The 20960-nt window shown below is 36.2% G+C and overlaps 1 protein-coding gene and 1 pseudogene across 2 annotated transcripts in view; both read left to right on the top strand.

Annotated features, from left to right (window-relative positions):
* Positions 1-19431, top strand: part of MGST1 (microsomal glutathione S-transferase 1) — a 413587-nt gene extending 394156 nt beyond the window's left edge. For both annotated transcript variants that reach the window (XM_059935387.1, XM_059935388.1), the window contains one exon: positions 19296-19431. In XM_059935387.1, the coding sequence (XP_059791370.1) occupies positions 19296-19361 (66 nt within the window). In that variant the 3' untranslated portion in view covers positions 19362-19431. The remainder of the gene's footprint in view (positions 1-19295) is intronic.
* On the top strand, positions 11087-18965 carry LOC132372780 (large ribosomal subunit protein eL43-like; annotated as a pseudogene).
* Positions 19432-20960: the final 1529 nt, after the last annotated feature.

A 20960-nucleotide genomic window follows, 5' to 3' on the forward strand; every position in this document is an offset into this window, starting at 1 on the left:
TTTCCACTAGTGTAATTTGAACCTGACTGTATTTAAATAACCATTTATCGCCATAATAGAAGAGCCGACTTAAAAATACATAACTGCTGTCATTCCAGGAGACTGTATTAAGGAAACATAGAATTTGCCATTCTAGATCAGACCATTTGTCTGTCTTGTCTAACACTTGCCTCTGGCAGTGACCGATATTGAGGACATTGGAGAACAGCAGAAATATGCAACATGAACACAAACCATTATTTAGGGGAATAATTATTTTCTCAGTTGGTAATCTTACACTACGGGACGTTAAAATTGAATCACCCCCTACCTGTTTATTTTATTAATATTTTTATGAATCAATAAGCTAACCAGTTTTGTTAAAATTATTTTAGTGAATGATAATTATCTATGGTATTTCTGTATACAAAATTTCCTTATACAACTACCACTCAGTTTTTCAATGCTGTGATTTTTACATATGAGGAAAATATGGAGAAATTTGGGCTGTACAGCAAAAAACAGAAAAACAGAAAACCAAACCAAACAAAAAAATCCAAACCTTTAATTTTGGCTTGTAGTTCAAAGTCTAGATAAAAATGTATTTACTACAAAAGTTCAGTTTACAGGTCCAGAAGACAATCTAACACTATCTAATTTGATACTAAATTTACCATTTATGGTAGCAGAATAATCCTATGCTGAGTGATTAATGGGTGGACCAGAATATAGGCCTACAAATTTGTATCTTCCCTGACAACTCACCAGTGCTGTGGAAAAACTATTACAGAGACAAATTCATCCTTGATACGTCTCTGAAGTTATAGGTAGATGCAATGAACAGAATACTTATCAAGTGTAGAGCTCAAATGCACAGACACTCACACACACACATGCACACACACACACACACACACACACACACCTCTCTAATGCTCCAGTCATATCAAATTCCTGGTGTTCCCCAAGCCCATCACCTCTGTTCATACCTTCCTTACCTCTCCCTAAGCGAATATAAAAGACTTTCCTCTGAGATTATATAAATTATGCACATTCTTCTCTAAGACTACTTTAATCCCTCGAGGAATTCTAAGTGCATAAAATCTGTATACTCTGTCAGCCAACTTCTCACCTGGCCTGTAAAATGTACTTATAAAACAGCTTTTCTCTTATCTCCTTGACAACCAAAAAGAAAATTGAGGGTCAAAATGAATCTGTTAATTAGCAATACTGCCCAAACTACGAATACCACTAACAATGTGACCACCTGTTTTGAACCAGATCTCCTCAATATATTTAGAAATCAAGAGTTTTAAATAATTTGGGCAAATACCTGCACAACTGATTACTTAGCTGAGCTGAAAAACGGTGAGTCTTAGAGGCTGGAGATGGTATCCCATGACATTTCCACCCTCCAAGGTGCTGATGTGTCAACTGCTAATTTAATAAACTCTCTTCCTGAAGTGGCTAGTGTCTTTGGAGATATATTTTTTTAAATTTGTTTTTATCCTTATTGGGGAATAGTGAAATCCTACGCGGCCATGGATAACTAAAAATAACCAAACGGAGATGCTTAGAGAGTGAATGAGTTTGAAAAATGCTCTTTAAGTAGGTAAGCAGTTGAAAATGGTTTATTTCAATTGGCTTTGTACTGAACTGGCAGCAAATGGAGAGGCCAAAAAAAAAAAAAAAAAAAAAGCCAAAAACAAACTAAAAAAAAACTCATCCCTTCCTAAAATAAGTGATGGAATGTTTGCTTTGAGCCAAGCTCCGAAGACATCTGGAAATCCTTGAGTCAGTTCCTTAACTCCTTACATTTTGTAGGTTAGTCTTTCCATGAAGGCAAAAAGAACTTCCTTAGCACAAATGTTTCTTCCAGCTGAAATCAATCCCTGCCTTTTACATGAAGCATGTATAGTCAGAAATAAACCTTGCCAAGATTCCATCCATATTTCTACTAGACAATTTTCAAATCTGTCGACTAGAATCTTGACTTTAGTATAAGATAAGGCTTATATAGCCCTCTAAGTCAGTGGTTCTCAAAGGGAGCAATCTAGTCTCTGCATCCCTCCCTCCCCAGGACATTTGGCAATGTCTAGAGATGTTTTTATTGTCACTCCCATGGGATTAGTGCTGACATAAAGTGGGTAGAGGTCTAGGATGCTGCTAAACGTCCTACAATGTACAGGGCATTCCACCCACAGAAAGAATTTTCTGGTCCAAAATAGCAATCGTGCTATGGTTAAGAAACCCTGCTGTAAATGGAGGCCATTAGGAACACAACCAAAGAAAGTTTTGGCATGTCTGACTACACACTCTGGAAGGAGAATTTGATTCACTATACTGTGAATTAAATTAAGCATAAATATATACAATTATAAAAGTAATACTTTGGGCTTCTTATACCAATTTTTCGTATTCCTCTCTAAGAACTGGAGAGAGCCCTTTGGTGGATTTCTAGCTAGCTCCTCTGTTTTCCGGCATTGCTGACATTCCTCCTACACCATTCTTGACTGTGTTCTGTGTGTTTTGACTGGTCATGTCCTTGCTTCACGGTTTGTGTTGCTATTTGCTATTCTCAAATCATGAAGAATGCAGTGGCCTCAAGTTAATTTTTTTTTTATTTTTTTTTATTTTTTTTATAGCTACTTTATTTATTTATTTATTATTTATTTTTTTTGGCTGTGTTGGGTCTTCGGTTCGTGCGAGGGCTTTCTCCAGTTGCGGCAAGTGGGGGCCACTCTTCATCGCGGTGCGCGGGCCTCTCACTATCGCGGCCTCTCTTGTTGTGGAGCACAGGCTCCAGACGCGCAGGCTCAGTAGTTGTGGCTCACGGGCCCAGTTGCTCCGCGGCATGTGGGATCTTCCCAGACCAGGGCTCGAACCCGTGTCCCCTGCATTAACAGGCAGATTCTCAACCACTGCGCCACCAGGGAAGCCCTCAAGTTAATTTTAAGTAGCAATCTTTGTCATCTTATTTCTATAGGGAAATAAGAGGCTCAGCAGCTCTGTGTCTAACCTGAGCATTCTGTGCCATCCCGGACCAGAGTGAGAGATTTGTTCCACAACCTTCCACAGAAAGGATCCCTCCTGAGCAAGTTCCAGTTGGAAAGGCATCCTTTGTGGACTGTTAACTATAAACACCATGACATTCCTTGAGTAACACCAGTAAACATCTTCTCATCCTTCCCACCCTACTTGCAGCAGCTGCTCAAAAATTGTTTTCTATTTAACCATCGTATGCCCAATAGCAAGAAGGAAAAATGTCATTAAATTGACAGGACATGCAAAAGTGTCTTTGCAGCTCCAGGTGAAGAACGGTAAGGAAGGGTTCTAATTTTAGATTTCCTGAGAGGGGAGTTGCATTACCAGCTGCCATCCGCTCTGTCATTTCTGAGCCAATAGAATACATACTTAAAAGAGTTTGCCCTTGTTGGATTTCATTCAAACTTGTTAAGGCTCTTGGCTATCCACACCAAAACAGACTTTCAAAATTACTTGACCCCATAGCTGAATACATACCTCCGATATATTCTCCAATGTTTAAGCTTGAAAACAAGCATTGTCTTAGGCCAGATGACTGGCTTAATTTTCCATTGTCACTGCTTTTCCCCTCACTGACAACTCAAATCAGAAACCTCTATCCCCTTTCCTTGCTGTCCCTACCCCACTGCCAGCTTTATTGCTTGACCATTTCTGAAGACACAACAAATGGTTATCTTCAGATTATTTTTGAATGAGAGTCATAATAATAATGAGACTAAAATCCAAATTCAGAGAAGACACGTGTTTGATTCAGAAGCCCGTGTGCTTGTGCATGATGTGAAAGGTGTACTGAGAACATATTAATCGTATTTTCTCCTTTCATTTTACATGAAAGCTGTCATTATTGGGATAAGAATAAAATGAATATAAGTATGATAAATGATAAGTGCATATGGTAGTCAATATACTACTTGGAGAGAGCGTGCTAATCAACCCGGGCAGTGGGCTAATGTACCCTGTGAGCAAGCATCTGGGAGAGATTCTAAATTTGTAACTCAGGGAAGCTTGGCATTTAACTTGAGCTGCTTTTGGCTTAAGGTGAAACAAAGGGTACAATCATGACCCATTTATGGATTACAGTAGCAAACGTCTCAGAAGGTGCCTTTTCAAGACCGTGGAAAATGCAAAACCGATGCTATCTCCCTAACAAGGCTTAGCATATACATGAATTGTTCAATGAATGTTAAAGAATGTTCATAAAAATGGGTGAGAGATTCCCACACTTATTTTTTTTAATGAACAGTGAAAAGGAAGAGTAAGAGAATCAATGAGTTCTCAGTTTGAAAGCTTTGCCTTTTGTATTAAAGCTGATGAACATAATTTTAAAAATGCAAGTGCTGAAGTCTCTAGGCTATTGGGGATCTGCCATCTTTTAAAACACACTTTTTAAACTTGATTCTTAATTATTCATAGATAAATGAATCCCAGTGCTTTTGATGATCTCAGTATCTCTTACATAACTTCAGTTTTAATGGCAATACCGTTTCCGTTTTCCTATTCCAGTTAGCCAAGACGCTGGAAAAGTAGGTAGTTTATGGTTCTGTGATTCCTACTAAAAAGCATATTTTATGCTTCTAAGAGGAGTAGAATAGACAGCAATTGAACTAAATAGAAATATGGTTTGCTAGATTGGGTTTATGTTGGTTAAGAATTGATTTTGGAAGTAGCAATTCTATTGCTGATTTGGGGGATGAATAGTAATTCTTATTAACATCAGTCACCTTGGCTCTTCCTTCTGGTATTTCAGAAGTGCCTCTGTTGAACTCCCTTTCCAGGGATCTGATGAATTAATTAGTATTTACCAAGCATCTACTATGTGTCTGATTTCTTGTTAGGTACCTAGAGAGCCACAGGTCAAATGGTACAGTAAAACAGAAAACCCATAACCACCTGGAAAACTCTAATTCCTGTCTGACAGTTCAGAAGAGTTGAAGATATTGGAAAAGGGAGGAAAAAATGATCATGGCCAGAAAGAGGAAGTAGATACCTCAACTGCCGTCTTACAATCTACCACCACATGCCTCCACTCTTGTATCCCTGCTCCAAATCCAGTGAGGACTTGGTAATATACAAGCAGCTGGTGGAGAATAACCAAAAGAGTGGAAAGGGGCATAACCCCAGGGAATGGAGCTAGAGACTAAGAAGTGGTGTGATGGGATGAGGGCACAACTAAAAAGACTCTTCACACCTTTAACCATCATAACGTAGTTGACAGACATCAAAGACATTGCAGGATGGGCAGGGAGCCAGCAGTGGTTGTGAGGTAGTTGCCAGCTTTATTTACCATCAACAGAATTGATATTGTGCTCTGTGATTTAAACATATTAACATAAGTGTATAATAATAGTTGTTGGTCTATATTTCAACTATTCCATAAATATTCAGAAAGGACAATATATCAACACTGTCTATACAACAACCTTCTCTCAGCAACCATTTACACTCATTGTCTACTGTATTTCTGGCCCTATGTAGGGACTGAATAAACAGAAATGACTAAGACATGGTCCCTGTCCTCAAAGAAGACAACCTAATGGTGTACTTTCTTCTGAAATATGCTGATATTGTTACCATACCAGAATCATGGTTATGGTTGGTTAAACACATTGGTTAAATGTAGTCATTTTTTTGGTTGAACCAACAGAAGTTGAGCCTCTTTAGTCAGAGGATAATTTTTAGATGAGGTGGGACCTGAAGGAAGGATTTGAATACATCAAAGGGAGAAAGGGCATTCCACATGGATGGAAATATGGAAGGCAGAAAGAATCTAGTTTTTAGAAGACAGCATGGTATCTGCCTGACAAGCAGTCAAGGTCATCCACTGAAATCAAGTGGGAGAAAAGGGGATTTCTGCATTGCTTAAAGTGTAAATAAAGTCTTTGGAAAGAGATCTGGCCGGGAAATCAGGAGATCTGGATTTAGTTTTGTAATCTTGAGCCAATCAGTCTTAATCTAGCAAGTATTAATTCTCCTATTCATAGAATGAGGGCAAAAATACATATTTGTCTATCATGTAATGCATATCTTCGTCACAGAAGGGTTTCTAGATTGAATAAGAACATAAAGCAAATTGCTTTAAGCTCTTGGAAGAAAGATGCTCTTCAAATCTAGGGAATTATATTAAGATTTTATATTCATTCACTTTTATATGTGGTTTTGCTAAAAGAGAAAGATTAGTTTGAAGTTTATCCTGCTGTTTGGGTAAAATGGTAAAAATGTCTTCCTGATATTTTTCTGAGCATAAGGTAAAACTTATTGTCCTCAGCTAAGTAGATTACCAGCCATTTTCTTTGAACACCCAGAGCTCAAAAGTAGCATCTGTCTTATTCATATATAACCTAAAAAATAACATGTAAACTTTTAAGTTTAAAGATAAGTTAAATGCATGAAACTGTTTTTAGTTCCAAATTTGTTTTTTCCTTTCTGTGTAGTATAAACCGAATCTTTCTTAATGTTAATTTTAGTAGTTTCCAAAAAGGTTAATACAAACAAGTATCTTCCAAGTATATATTTTAGTTGTCTTGTTTTGTTTTGTTGCAAACCTACTAACTTACTTCTCTACTACTCAACTGCATTTAAACAATCATAGAAACTTCTTCATTCTTTTCTACAGCTAACTAATGCTCAACTGTCAACTGCCTTTTAAAATATAAGAAAGATTGGATTCAATCTTTATTTAATGTTCAGTGGAAAGTCCAGTGCAAGAAGGAATGTCCTATTTGAGATTTTTGCCTCTTTCAAAGTAGGTCAACTTATGAGTCATTTTGGTACGCTGTTCAAGCTGCCCCGCTTCCATCATATTGTCCTAGAGATGGAACTCATTTTGCTTACCTGCTGTCATAGGTAAACTTCTCACAAAAGACTTTTTGGTGTTAGCCAAGTTTAACGGTACTTGGGGAAATGGGCAGGATCAGCAACGCAGCATTGTAAACATATAAATTTCATATTAAATATCCCAGTTCTTTAAAAATATGTTCATTTGTAAGGGTTTTCTGAAAATCAGTCTTTAGCCTTCTGTGTTTTTGGGGTTTACTTCTCCTCTTATTCTCTTAAAAGCACAACATAAAAAAAAAAAACAACAAATCTTCTCATTTTTATAAAGCAGAACTGAATTCCCAGTCCAGTTAGATACTACAAATAGAAGAAACTTACAAAGAAACACCTAAAAATCTGATTTCTAAGTAGTCACAAAACCTTTTTATAAGGTGGTTTTGTTTTTCCTGACAGGGAAGCAAATAATAAACCAACAATAGAAAGACAAATAACCAAGAGAAAAAAGAATGCAATCTAGAAAATTAATAAATAGAACAATGGTGGCAATAATAAACTCTACTCACCCAACAAATAACTATTTTGAGGATCTACTATACATTAGGTATCTTATTTTACTCTGGAAACAAGGTGATTAAGATGATGCTCTAGTCTCCATGAACTCCCAGTCAGCCCTAGAGATTGAAATAGCAATCATGCAATGGCAGCAAGTTTAAATTCATGGAAGCTTAATTTAAAAAATAAGAGCCAATCAGGCTCCCTGACTTCAGACTATACTACAAAGCTACAGTAATCAAAACAGTATGGTACTTTGGGATTGACATGTACACACTGCTATATTTAAAATGGTTAACCAAGAAGGACCTACTGTACAGCACAGGAAACTCTGCTCAATATTATGTAACAACCTAAATGGGAAAAGAATTTGAAAAAGAATAGATACAGGTATATGTATAATGGAATCACTTTACTGTACACCTGAAACTAATATAGCATTGTTAATCAACTATACTCCAATATAAAACAAAAAGTTAAAAAAAGAAAACCAGTATAGTACTGGCACAAAAACAGATGCAGAGATCAATGGAACAGTATAGAGAGCCCAGAAATAAACCCATGCACATATGGTCTATTAAGCTATGACAGAAGAGGCAAAATATAAAATGAGGAAAAGACGGTGTCCTCAGTAAGCGGTGCTGGGAAAACTGGACAGCTACATGTAAAAGAATGAAATTAGAACATCTTCTCACTTTATATATAAAAAGAGACTAAAAGTGGATTAAAGACCAAAAACTATAAAACTCTTAAAAGAAAACATAGGCAGAACACTCTCTGACTTAAGTCTTAGCAATATTTTTTTGGATCTGTCTCCTCAGACAAAGAAAACAAAAGCAAAAATAATCAAATGGGCCCTAATTAAGCTTGAAAACTTTTGCACATTAAAAGATACCATTGACAAAATGAAAAGACAGCCATCTGAATGGGAGAAAATATTTGCAAATGGTATGTCCCAAAAGGGGTTAATACCCAAAATATATAAACAGCTCATACAACTCAGTTTCAAAAAACAAACAACTTGATTAAAAACAGGCAGAAGACCTGAATAAAAATCTTGCAAAAGAAGACATATAGATGGCCAACAGTCCCATGAAAAGATGCTCAACATTGTTAATCATCAGAGAAATTCAAATCAAAACCACAATGAGATATCACCTCACACCTGTCAGAATGACATTGGACTATTATTGTAACAAAATAATAAGCATAAAATATAAAATGCAACTAATGCAGCAAAAGTCATGTATTTTGAGGAAAATGTGTAGTCCCAAATACTTATATCAGTAAAGACGAAAACCTAAAAATTATTGTGCAAAGTATTCAACTCAAGAAATTAGAAAAAAGTATCATCAAACTAAATCCAAAGAAAGTAGAAGAAAAGGAATAATGAAGTAAGGGCAAACATCTCCCTCTCATTCCCTTCTTTCTCTTTTGCTTCCTCCACACCAGTCACACAAGGATTCTGATGAACCTCAAAAACACCAAGCATTGCTCTCACACCAGGAGCATGCTGACACTTCCGCATACAATGCTTTTCTGAGAGAAACATGGTTCATTTCCTGCTCTTATTCAGGTCTTTCCCCAATGTGATCTTCTCTGTGAGGCCTTTCTCGACTCCCTTTTACAAAATTACACCTCTATTCTCATTCTTCTTAACTCCTCTACTCTGATATATTTTTCTCCATTGAATATATCCCATTTAACACAGAATATACCTTACATGTTTGTGTCATTTATATTAGAATGGCATATTTGATCACATGAGGGATTTTTAACCTATTTTTTCCCAGTACCTAGAAGAATGCTTAGCCAATAGTTGGAACTCAGTCAACATTTGTTAGGTAAATGAAATCAGTGAATATAAAAACAAGCTACAGTAATAGAAAAACAAAGTTAAAAATCTGCTTCTTTGAAAACCATAAAATAAATAATTGGCAAATTAATTTTCTTAAAAGGAGAAATTTAAAAAGTAATGTGAATAGTATGAGAATTTTGTCCTAAGAAATTTGATAAACTCAATGAAATAAATATCTTTTAAAAAGCTATTTAGAAAAAATGATTTAAGAAAAAACAGAAAACCTAAGAGGTAAGGGTCAACTTGTCCAAGACTCATTTCCTACAGCCTGGCTTTCCCAGAAAAGGAGTCTGGTCTCAAGAAAAATTCCATGAAAACTGGTCAGGGTCTTGTGCTTAATATAATCAGTTCTGGAAGAATGCTGACAGAGTAGATGGGGATGCTGGTTCATCATATCATGTAGCTGAATCACAAGTTTTGCGATTCCGACCAGGGAAAAAGTTGGTGCTCCCCAATCTTTAAAAGCTAAGGTAGTCATAAAGTACAGGGCACAAAGGTTCCGCTTGATCACACTGCTGTAATTTCAGGGCTTGAATGCCAGCTCTTGATCACATCTCTTCCAGACCATGAATGTTGAAGAAGTTACCATATCTTTTTGCTGTTATAGACTCTTCTGTGTTTTCACCAAGGAGGCTAGTTCTTCCCTAATCATGCAACTTAAAAACTTCGAAGCCTAGGGACCGGGGTTTCTCGTATGAAAATTTGATGTATAGCCTTGCAAGATCCTATATACTGCTCCAGACTACATAGAACAATGGTGGAAACTCAGGTTAGCTACTGTGAAGTCTCCCCAGGAAAAGCTGTTCCAGAAGAACCAGTTGTGTGTGAGGTCTGGATATTCACCTTCAGTTGAGCATGTAAACCAGAACAGGTTTTTCAATAAAAGAAATCAGATTTTTTTACAAAAAAGCAATAAACCCAGATAATTTTATAGTTGAATTCTACCAAATATTCAAGGAACAAGTAATTTCAATCTTGCATATACTCTTCCAGAGAAGAGAAAAGGAGGAGAGACTTTCCAACTAACTTTTATCAGATTAGCATATTTTGATATCAAAACTAGATAAAAACAATACAGTCAATGATGGCCTATCTCACTGAAGCACAGAGATGCAAGGGGTAATTATAGATATGATGAAGGGGCTAAAGAGGAGACAGGAAGAAAAGAGTAAGTGTATTAGCATCATCTTAATATAGCAGAGACACCACTGGAGTCATACCATCTATAATTGCTGGAACAAGTACTAGAGGTTTAAATATATTATTTACAGTTACAATGGGAATGATGGAAGCATTTAACTAATAATTTTTAAACTGCCTGGAGAATGGGCTAAAGAGAAACAAAAGAATGTGACTTACATTCCCATCTTCAGTACCAGGAAGTTGAAAATATATTTTATTGCTAATGAATTAAGAAATGAGAGATTGAACAATTTATTTAGCAATATCACAGTAACCCACAGAATTTAAAAGAATGAGGGGAGTGGCTCTAAGAGAGTGTGAAGTTGAACATCTCCTGTAATGTGAGCTTTAACCAAAATCTCTTTACAATTATTTATATGTTTTGTTTTTAATTGCTATGTTGGTGGTTTAAGCCCAGTTAAGGGCATAGTTATTTTGAAAGACAACATACTGCAGCAGAAAAAGGAGATCTGACTTACGGTCTTTCTTTCAAAACCAACCAGATGTTTAGTATTTGACATATCACCTGATCCCAATTACCTTATGTGCAAAATGGAACTGAAAATACATCACAGCTTGTTGACTGGGAGCTGGAAGTAAATGATCACAGTACTTAGTAATCCCAAGTACTGTAATTAATTGTTTTAAGTTAGCCCACAAGCAGATGGCTGAGACATAGAAGAACGTTATGGTAGAATGAGAACAGATCTGGTAGACAAGACCTGTATTCTTGTTCTAATTCCGCTGCTAGTTTCTTTGGCGATTCTCAGTAGTCACTTGTCCTTTCCAGGTCTCGTTTTGCCTTTCATTGTCCATTTTTCTCTCTTCAATAATGAGGAGGTAGGAGAACATGCCCCTTATCTCCTGTTAGTTGGAAGAGGCATTGCTTCTAAACTGGAAAATGTAAGTATTTTACATTTTGCTTTTCAGATGCAACTGTAGGTTGGGCTACTTCCATCACAAATCATATCACCAAATTTAATATTTCTTATAGATGGAATTATATGTAGTCATATTCTGTCTAATGAATGTGTCTCTTTGGTCCTTGCACACCTGTATTTTGTACAGATTCTTTCATGAAATAAATGATCAGTAACTTTTTCTTCTTGACAATGACCTTTTTCTGGTCTTTAATATTTTGAAAGCCACAGTGTTTCAATTGTCATTTTCCCTAAGGCACTCATTAGTTTATGAGGCCAAGTTTGAGTTTAGAATATCAAGGTAGTACCAACTATCCTTTATCTATATCAATGGAATTTTGTGTTGTTTGATTGGTTTAATTCTCTCATTCTTATTATTTAAAGTATGTAGTATACAAATTACATTTGATAATATGTATTAAAAGTATAAATACCAATGCTGCTGTGATTTTAAATGTCATCCTTCAGTGCTCCTATGAAAAAATTCAATGATCGATACGATGTTGGATTCAAATTAGATTTCTCACCTAATATTTATAGTATTTGGTTTCTTTTTTAAATTAAAAAATTATTTATTTTTTAGTTGAAGTAGAGTTGATTTACAATGTTGTGTTAATTTCTGCTGTACAGCAAAGTGATTCCGTTTTATATATATATATTCTTTTTTATATTCTATAATATTTGGTTTATTAGGCAAATAAATAGGTAATCAATTTTTAAAATCTTGCTCCTGAATAGTCATTCTGTGAGTGTCTGACATTACTTAGGGTAGCATTAACGTCACCATGTTTTCCTGCATCTGGGGAGTACTGTCACAGTGCTTGATTATTTCACCTAACAGGCTCTTGGAAGGATGGACCCTGATGTGGCAGCTTGTAGCTATACATTAGTATGGGTTGTGTTAGAGCCAATTGCTGTCTGACCTCTCCTCCCAGTAGAGGCAGTGTAGTGCCATCTGTACATCTTTTAGTCACATTAAATCATGTCATTTAAAGAGCCTCTGAATGTGAACGAGTTTACCTTATGCTTAGGAGAGAAATCAGTCGAACTGCTGAACTACTAGTCTGTGTTCATCTGCATCACCAGTTTTCATATTGTTTGAATTCTTTCTTTTCTAACACTGTCAGAGACTGTTTAAAATTTGCTACTGTCATAATTAGAACATTACTAAAGATTAAAAAATTGTCATTAAGGTAATTTAAACTCTATACTTACATGTAGGTCCCAGGGCTAGGGTCAAGACTATCTTTCCAAACTGGATATGGATGTTTGCAGGCATAATCCTGCCAAGGAGCTGCCATGCCAAAGCATACTCGCATGCAGGGCTGAGGAATTTTATGGACACAAATCACTCTAAAAGAAAGAGGATTGAAATGACCAAGCCTATTGAAGGAACTTCTTCAGGACACATGGCCATGCACATGGCCTAGACCGGCACAATCACAATTCACCATCACCCTAGGCTCAGTCATTTTTTTCCCCCCAGAAATAGGCATGTGAATAAGCTAAGACCAAACAGAGCCTTCCCCAGAACTTTCCTTACAGAGAATTGGGTAAGACTGTCTCTTTGCGATGAATTTGCTTATCTTGTATACCATGATTATGGGTGTGCCAGTGACCACTTAATGCTTACACAGAGTGAATCTGACTAATAATTGGAGAGTTAGAGCTCTCATTACAGTATTTAAGTTCCTCCCTTTGGGCCACCCAGACCTGAAGCAGCAATAGGACTCCTGGACCACTGGACTTAAAAATCACATGAGCTTTTTTTGTTTTTTATTTACTTGTTCAAGTTAGTGATCCCTGGAGCCGCAGCATTAACTTCATCTGAGAACTTGTTAGAAATGCTCATTTCTGAATCAGAACATTTGGGGATAGGCCCAAAGGTTTAACAGGCCCTCCAGGTAACTCTGATACAGTAAAGGTTGGGAAACTGGTTTAAAATGTTTTTTTAACTTCATTTTTTTTTTTTTTTAATTGAAGCATAGTTGACTTACAATATTGTGTTGGTTTAAATTATTTTGAATTTAGTTTCTGGCCATCTTCAGTTGGTGAAGTCCTGATATAGCAATGACAAATAAGAAATTTTATAACAGTTTTAATAACGGATTAGAAGAATTTTGGTTTAAAACTCTTCTCACTTGGCCATGGCAGAGACCAAATTTTTGAATAGGGATATTGTCAGGAAATTCCTAGAATCTCTGGTCTCAGGTTAGCTTTGTACCCACTTAGCCTCAAGTAGTCACAGGTCATTTGAAGACAAACATTGAAGGATCTGTTCCATCTCGAAGTTCAGATCATTAGAATTTTCAAACTGTGAGGGATACAGACAGGAGTCTTCTCTGCAACTTTATGTCAGCTTGAGCACATTCTATTTAAGGTAAAAGAACTGCTTAATTTTAGCTTCAATATCTAGGTTTAGAAGAGAACCTTTATAGATTGTCTCAAGGGAGGATTTAGTTCCTCAATCTAAATATCTCTGCCTTTGATCCAAATCATTCCAATTTACTTTAACATAAGAGGGTGCCTGTTTTTTTCAACTGGCTTAGTGCTGGATATTGTGTCATCAATATAAAAATATAGTCAGAAATCTCTTGTGAGTTAATGGTATAATAGCAGTATGCTCTCTGATTAACAATAAAGAATATAAAAATGCATGCTTTTAAGAAATACTGTATTAGTCACAAAAAAAGAAGCTTGTCCTTTACATGCTTATGAATGCAGAATATGTCATGTGGAAAGCACAGGATTTCCTTTAGTGTTATTTTTTAATATTAGATGTCTCTGCAATGCATGTTGATGATCTGGCAGATTCAATTTTCATGATACCTTCTTTTGAGAGGATATCTGATTTGAAGCATAATATCTACAAAAATAATATCTCACTGTGAACTTTGTATTTAAACAAGTTTAAACAAGACTAACAGCAATTACTTACTAATCTTAAGAGCTGGACTATGAAAACAGAAAGAGGCTAATCTATAAAATTCTTTGCAAGGAAATGGACAAAATTGGAAAAATATTTAATTAATGTTTAATTGTAATTAGAGGTTATATTATATGATATCACCTTTATAGGTTATGGGTCTATCTATCATCTCTACTGCTCAGAGGCCTTACAGGGGATGTGGCCTTGATGGCTATTAATGTAAGCCAGTTTCCCATTAGAAGCATTTACTAGTATATTACATAGAGTCTCCTTTTCCAGACATCCAAGTATGCTCTAAAATTCCATTGGCACATGTCAATATTTTAAAGAAACCTGTGTCTAGAATTTACAGTGTAGTTGAAAATTATCATCAAACATAAGCCAGACTGCCCTTGGTCCTTATTAATTGGCTTCTAATTCACTAAAATAGAATTCATTTGTTCCATAGGCAAGTCATATCAATTCTTACCTTTTCTATATTTATATGACCTTTTTGACCAGGGAAACAAAACAACAACAACAACAAACAAGCATTAACTTTGAGGTCAAACATTTGTTAAAATTCTGGTTGTGCCAAATACTTACTAGCTGTATGTGTTGGGAAATATACTTTTCTGAGGCTTTGTTTCCTTAATGTAAAAAATGATGACCACTCTCTCAGGTAGATTGCCTATCTCTGCTTTGCTTAGTTCTTCTTCTAGGGTTTTATCTTGTTCCTTCATCTGGAACACGTTCCTCTGCTGCCTCATTTTGTCTAAGTTGCTATTGGTATTTTTTTTTTTAAACAGGAAGAATTTAAAATTTTTATTTATTTATTTTTTTACAACATAGATTTTATTTTTTTTAATTTTTATTGGAATATTGTTGATTTACAATTTTGTGTTAATTTCTGCTGTACAGCAAAGTGAATCTGTTATACTTATACATATATCCACTCTTTTTTAGATTCTTTTCCCATATAGGTCATTACAGAGTATTGAGAACAGTTCCCTGTGCTATGCAGTAGATCCTTATTAGTTATCTATTTTATATACAGTAGTGTGAATATGTTAATCCCAATATCCCAATTTATGCCTCCACCCCTTCCCCCTTGGTAACCATAAGTTTGTTTTCTACATCTGTGACTCTATTTCTGTTTTGTAAATAAGTTCATTTGTACCATTTTTTTAGAGTCCACGTATAAGTGATATCATATGATATTTGTCTTTCTCTGTCTGACTTACTTCACTCAGTATGACAATCTCTAGGTCCATCCATGTTGCTGCAAATGGCATTAGTTCATTCTTCGCTATTGGTATTTTTATATATGTAGTAGGTTAGTTACACTTCTCGAACTTGGAGAAGTGCCCTCTGTAGAAGTCCTATGTGTCCCTGCAGTGCACTTCCCTCTCATCACCCAAGCTATATACTCCAGGGATTTCCCCTAGGAGGGCTGCGTGAGTCCTTCTGTTGTGGCAGGCTAACTATGTGGGCAGTCTGGTAGGCTGATTGGCCCCTGGTCTGGTTGGCTGCCAGGAGACTTCATATTTGTCAGAATGGCTATCACCAAAAAGAACACAAATAAGAAATGTTGGTGAGGATGTGAAGAAAAGGGAAGCCTTGTACATTGTTGGTGGGAATGTAAATTGGTGCAACCACTGTGGAAAACAGTATAGAGGGTTCTCAAAAAACTAAAACTAGAACTACCATGTGACCCAGCAATTCCAGTCTTAGGCATATATCTGAAAAAAACAAAGATACATGCATCCCAATGTTCATAGCAGCACTATTTACAATAGCCAAGACATGGAAGCAACCTAAATATCCATCAACAGATGAATGGATAAAGAAGATGTGGTATATGTATACAATGGAATATTACTCAGCCATAAAAAGAATGAAATTTTGCCATTTGCAGCAACATGGATGGACCCAGAGGGCATTACAGCAAGTGAAATAAGTCAGAGAAAGACAAATACTGTATGCTATCACTTATATGTGGACTCCAAAAAACACAACAAACTAGTGAATATAAAAAAAAGATGCAGACTCGCAGATATAGAGAACAAACTAGTGGTTACCAGTGGGGAGAGGGAAGGGGGAGGTGCAATACAGGGGTGGGGGGAAAAGGGTTATTATGAGATTATATGAAATCATGTATGTGAAACTTTTGAAAATTGTAAGGCACTAATTTAAAAAAAAATGTGAAGAAAAAAAGATTACCAACACCAATATCCCAGACTGCTGGGATTCAATGAGAACATGCACTTAAAGCAGGTAGTACATTCTTAGCCTAGTGTCCATGCTGATCTCTGTAATTTTTGTGTATCCTCTTCCCACTGCCTTTGTATGTGCTATTCTCTTGGCTGAATGTCCAGCATAGTGCTACCCATCTTTTAAAATGCAAAGGGGTCTGAGACTTTGATGTCCAGGGTTGATGTAGTTCTATGGGTGTGATTACTGACAATGTACTTTCAGTCGAGGAGGATAAACTTTCCCGAGCAGAGGTGGACCATTCTTCAGTCAAATGTATTCACCCCTTCAAATTTCAGGGTCAGTTTCTGCAGAAAACTTTCCCTGATTCTGCTAGTCTCGCTGGCTACATGACCTCCATTTACGCTTCTCCACATTGTATTCATTCTGCTGTCAAAGGTTTTCCACATGTCTTCTGTCCCTCTTTTCCATTACATTGCATATTCTTTGAATGCAGATGTATTATTTGCTTTAAAGTTTCAGCATCTATTACAATGTGAAACATTTGTCCTAATCAGTAAGAGCTGTTGATTAGTTATATTCCTCTTTTCTTTATAAACTTTTTTTTGAGTTTCTACCACCAAAATACAAAATTAGAAAACTGGATAAAGCCAACTGTTGCAGAGATGCGTATATATAACAGGACTTATGTGCTGTAGGCACACTGGGTTGGTGTAGCCATTCTGGAAAGTGACCTGGTGCATCTAGCCAAATTGAGGATATACTTACCAACCACTCAGCATTCCAGTCCTGGGTATACATCCTAGAGAAATTCCCAGACAAGGCTGAAAGGGGATTTGTAAAATTATGTTAATGCTAGTGTTATTTATGGTAGCAGAGTTGGAGGCAATCTGGGTGACCATCACTAGAAGAGCAGACAGACCCAGTGTGTTGGGTCACATGCTATACTAGGTGACATTCAGAGATAATGAACCACACAGATGAACACCCAGAAACATGCGTGGACCTTTAAAATATAATGCTGAGTAAAAAAGTAACAAGAATTTGTTACACATTACATTTATGTAAATTAGAAATTTGTGCACACAAAATAGCAAGACACATTTTCAAGAACATATAAAAACAAAAGAATATATGTTAAATACATTTGAATGATTGCTTTGGTAGGAGGAAAATGAGAATGAAGAATTCTGATAGAGGAGAAAAATAAATTTAAAATGAAAAGAATAAAACTTATAGGAGGATAAAAAATACAAACAAAAGTCCTACAGGCCTTTTAAGAAATTTAAAGTCAGGGGGTGTGATTCCTCCAGCTCTGTTCTTCCTTCTCAAGATTATTATTTCTATTTGGGGTCTTTTGTGTTTCCATACAAATTTAAAAATTACTTGTTCTAGTTCTGTGAAAAATGCCATTGGTATTTTGATAGGGATTGCATGGAATCTGTAGATTGTTTTGGGTAGTATGGTCATTTTCACAGTATTGATTCTTCCACTCCAAGAACATGGCATATTTTTCCATCTGTTTTTGTTGCCTTTAATTTCTTTCATCAGTGTCCTATAGTTTTCTGAGTACAGGTCTTTCACCTCTTTAGGTAGGTTTATCCCTAGGTATTTTATTCTTTTTGATGTGATATGGTAAATGGGATTGTTTCCTTAATTTCTCTTTCTGATAGTTTCTGATAGTTCATCAGTGTACAGAAGTGCAACAGATTTCTGTATATTAATTTTGTATTCTGAACTTTACTGAATTCATTGATGAGTTCTAGTAGTTTTCTGGTGGCATCTTCAGTATTTTCTATGTACAGTGTCATGTCATCTGGAAAGAGTGACATTTTTACTTCTTCTTTTCCAGTTTGCATTTCTTTTATTTCTTTTTCTTCTCTGATTGCTGTGGCCAGGACTTCCAAAACTATGTTGAATAAAAGTAGCGAGAGTCACCATCCTTGTCTTGTCCCGATCTTAGAGGAAATGCCTTCAGCTTTTCACTGTTAAGTATGATGTTAGCTGTAGGTTTGTCATATATGACCTTTATTATGTTGAGGTAGGTTCCCTCTATGCCCACTTTCTGGAGAGTTTTGATCATAAATGATGTTGAATTTTGTCAAAAGCGCTTTTTCTGTATCTATTGAGATGATCATATGGTTTTTATTCATTAAAATAACAACATCAACAACGGCACTGATAAAACCTCAGAGATCTCTGATCTTGGACCTAATTTGTGGTTACAAGGCTAAATGCACCAAGAAGGTTGCAATTGTCTGTAAAGACAGGACCTGTTATGGTGTCTCCCTCAGGAAAATGGTGAAGAAAATTGAAATGAGCCAGCACACCAAGTACACTTGCTCCTTCTGTCACAAAACCAAGAGGGAGAGCTAGCTGTGGGTATCTGGCACTGTGGTTCTTGCATGAAAGTGGTAGCCGGTGGTACTGACCCTACAATACCACTTCTGCAGTCACAGAAAAGTCCATCATCAGAACACAGAAGGAATGGAAAGATCAGAAGCTCACCATGGGAAACACTGCTGGCCTGTAATAAATGGATTCATTTACGTAACCCCCCCCAAAAAAAATCCTCAGAGATTTCTAAAGTTCAGTGACTGCTAAAAGAGAAAGAAATAGATTATAGAAAGGAAATAACCTGGGAGCTGTTATCTAAGAATAACCTTTGTTTTCTTAGAAGAAAAAAAAAAAACCCATCTTATGCCAGGAAGGAAAAGGTGAGAGCCAAGGAATCTGCATTCCTTGAAAGATTCCTGAGTGATTCTGAATTAAATGGTTGGCACTTTAGAAAGTTGCTCTAAAGGGCTCGTCTTGAAATCAGAGCCCATCATTCACAGGCTTTTTCCTTTCTGCCCCAAAATAGGAAACAGAAGCTGATAGTCACCAAGAGAAACAGAAAACTCAGAGAGCAAATAATAGTTCTTTTTGAACCAGCGAAGTGAGGCACTGTTAACAAGCATCAAAAAACAAAAACTAAGACCAAACCCAGGAAAGCAACAGCAACAAGTGGAAAAGAAACAAAAAGCAAGTAATAAGGACACTTTAAAGGTATGGTCTGAAATCAAGAGAGAAGGATGGAATTAAGACCACAGCACCTTCACACTGTGTATATGGTAAAGTGAAAAGGAAAAGCAAAGTTTGGAAATGATGTTTGGTATCAAAGTTTGGTAACAAATTCAGAAAGTAGTTAGAAAATGTTTGATTGGATGATGGAATAAAACGTGAAATGAGATTAAAATAAATTGAAATGTATTAATACAAGTAATTGAAAAGCCAGTTTTATCCAGTAACTGATAAGCCAGGTAGCTCATACACAAACAGAAAAAGAAACAAGCCAAATCTCCACAGTCTAGAAACAGAACTGCCCATCTCTATTTCAGATAGTGTGTTACCCTATTTATGAACATTAAAGCAGCACTTTTAGAATCTGAAACCAATGTTTGACTTAAAAAGGAGACTCAGGTGACGAAAATAAGGATGTGGATTGTATTAAGATCTAAAGGGTCATCAGAGAAAAAGTTCAGAGTTGCAATGAAAATACATCTAAAAATATTTAAAAATATTCTCTTAAAATTTATATTTAGTGAGAGCCTTTTGGTATGGATACTTTGCAAAAAGTAATTCAGTTACTTCTTAATTTGATTTTGTAGGAACTTTCAGTTTTTGATATATTGTCTCTCCTATTTAAGTGTTTTCTTCAAATTGGGTACAGTAACAAGAGCATTTTCATGTGTTTTTATTATGCTAATGAAAAACTTACTTATTTAACTTGGCGTCTAAATCCCTAAAAATGATTTACTTTGAATCGTTAGTCTCCATTTAATCAAGCAGGATGAAGTGAGGGGTATTGGTTGCCGTATCTTTTCCCTATAAAAGAATATTTAATCTTGAAGGCGACACTTAACTTGCTCTGAGATAACTATAAGGGTATCACATCCAGAACATTCTACCAGGACTGGGTGAAGGGCTTCCATTGCACTTGTGGGTGTTCTGTCCCCATTTGTTTCTCTATTTTTTTTGTTGAAGTATGGCTCCTGTTCTAACTTCAATCTGATGGAGGAGAAAAAAAAGAAAGTTTCTCTGGCTTTCCCGTCCACCCGCCTCCCATTTCAGTGGTGCATTAGCTGTATCTGCACAGAGCAGAAACAGGGAATCCAGGTAGAGTCGGTGTCTCAGCCCCAATCCTGAAACTGATGACGGCTTTTTTTTTCCCCTACACTATTTGATTCACATTCTTATAAAGTTAAAGGCAAGCTTGCTTCAGTTTTATCTTGTTTTCGTTTTCTCCACCTGCGTTTCTCAGGTCCGGATGTACTGAAGATTATGCGTGGAGATCTGACACCCATCTTTCCTCGGTTATGGAATCCCAGCAGATTAAACTATGAACACAATAGCACTACATTCTTTTTAAGGGTACTGGAGAAACACTCCCTTCCCCCCTACCCCGCCCTCTTAGTTCAGTTGTACGAGTGTTTGAAATAAATCAGTCAAGTTTAAAAGTTTTTTTGTTTTGTTTTTTTTTAAGTAA

This window comes from Balaenoptera ricei, chromosome 10, assembly GCF_028023285.1.
Source record: "Balaenoptera ricei isolate mBalRic1 chromosome 10, mBalRic1.hap2, whole genome shotgun sequence".
Classification (NCBI taxonomy): domain Eukaryota; kingdom Metazoa; phylum Chordata; class Mammalia; order Artiodactyla; family Balaenopteridae; genus Balaenoptera; species Balaenoptera ricei.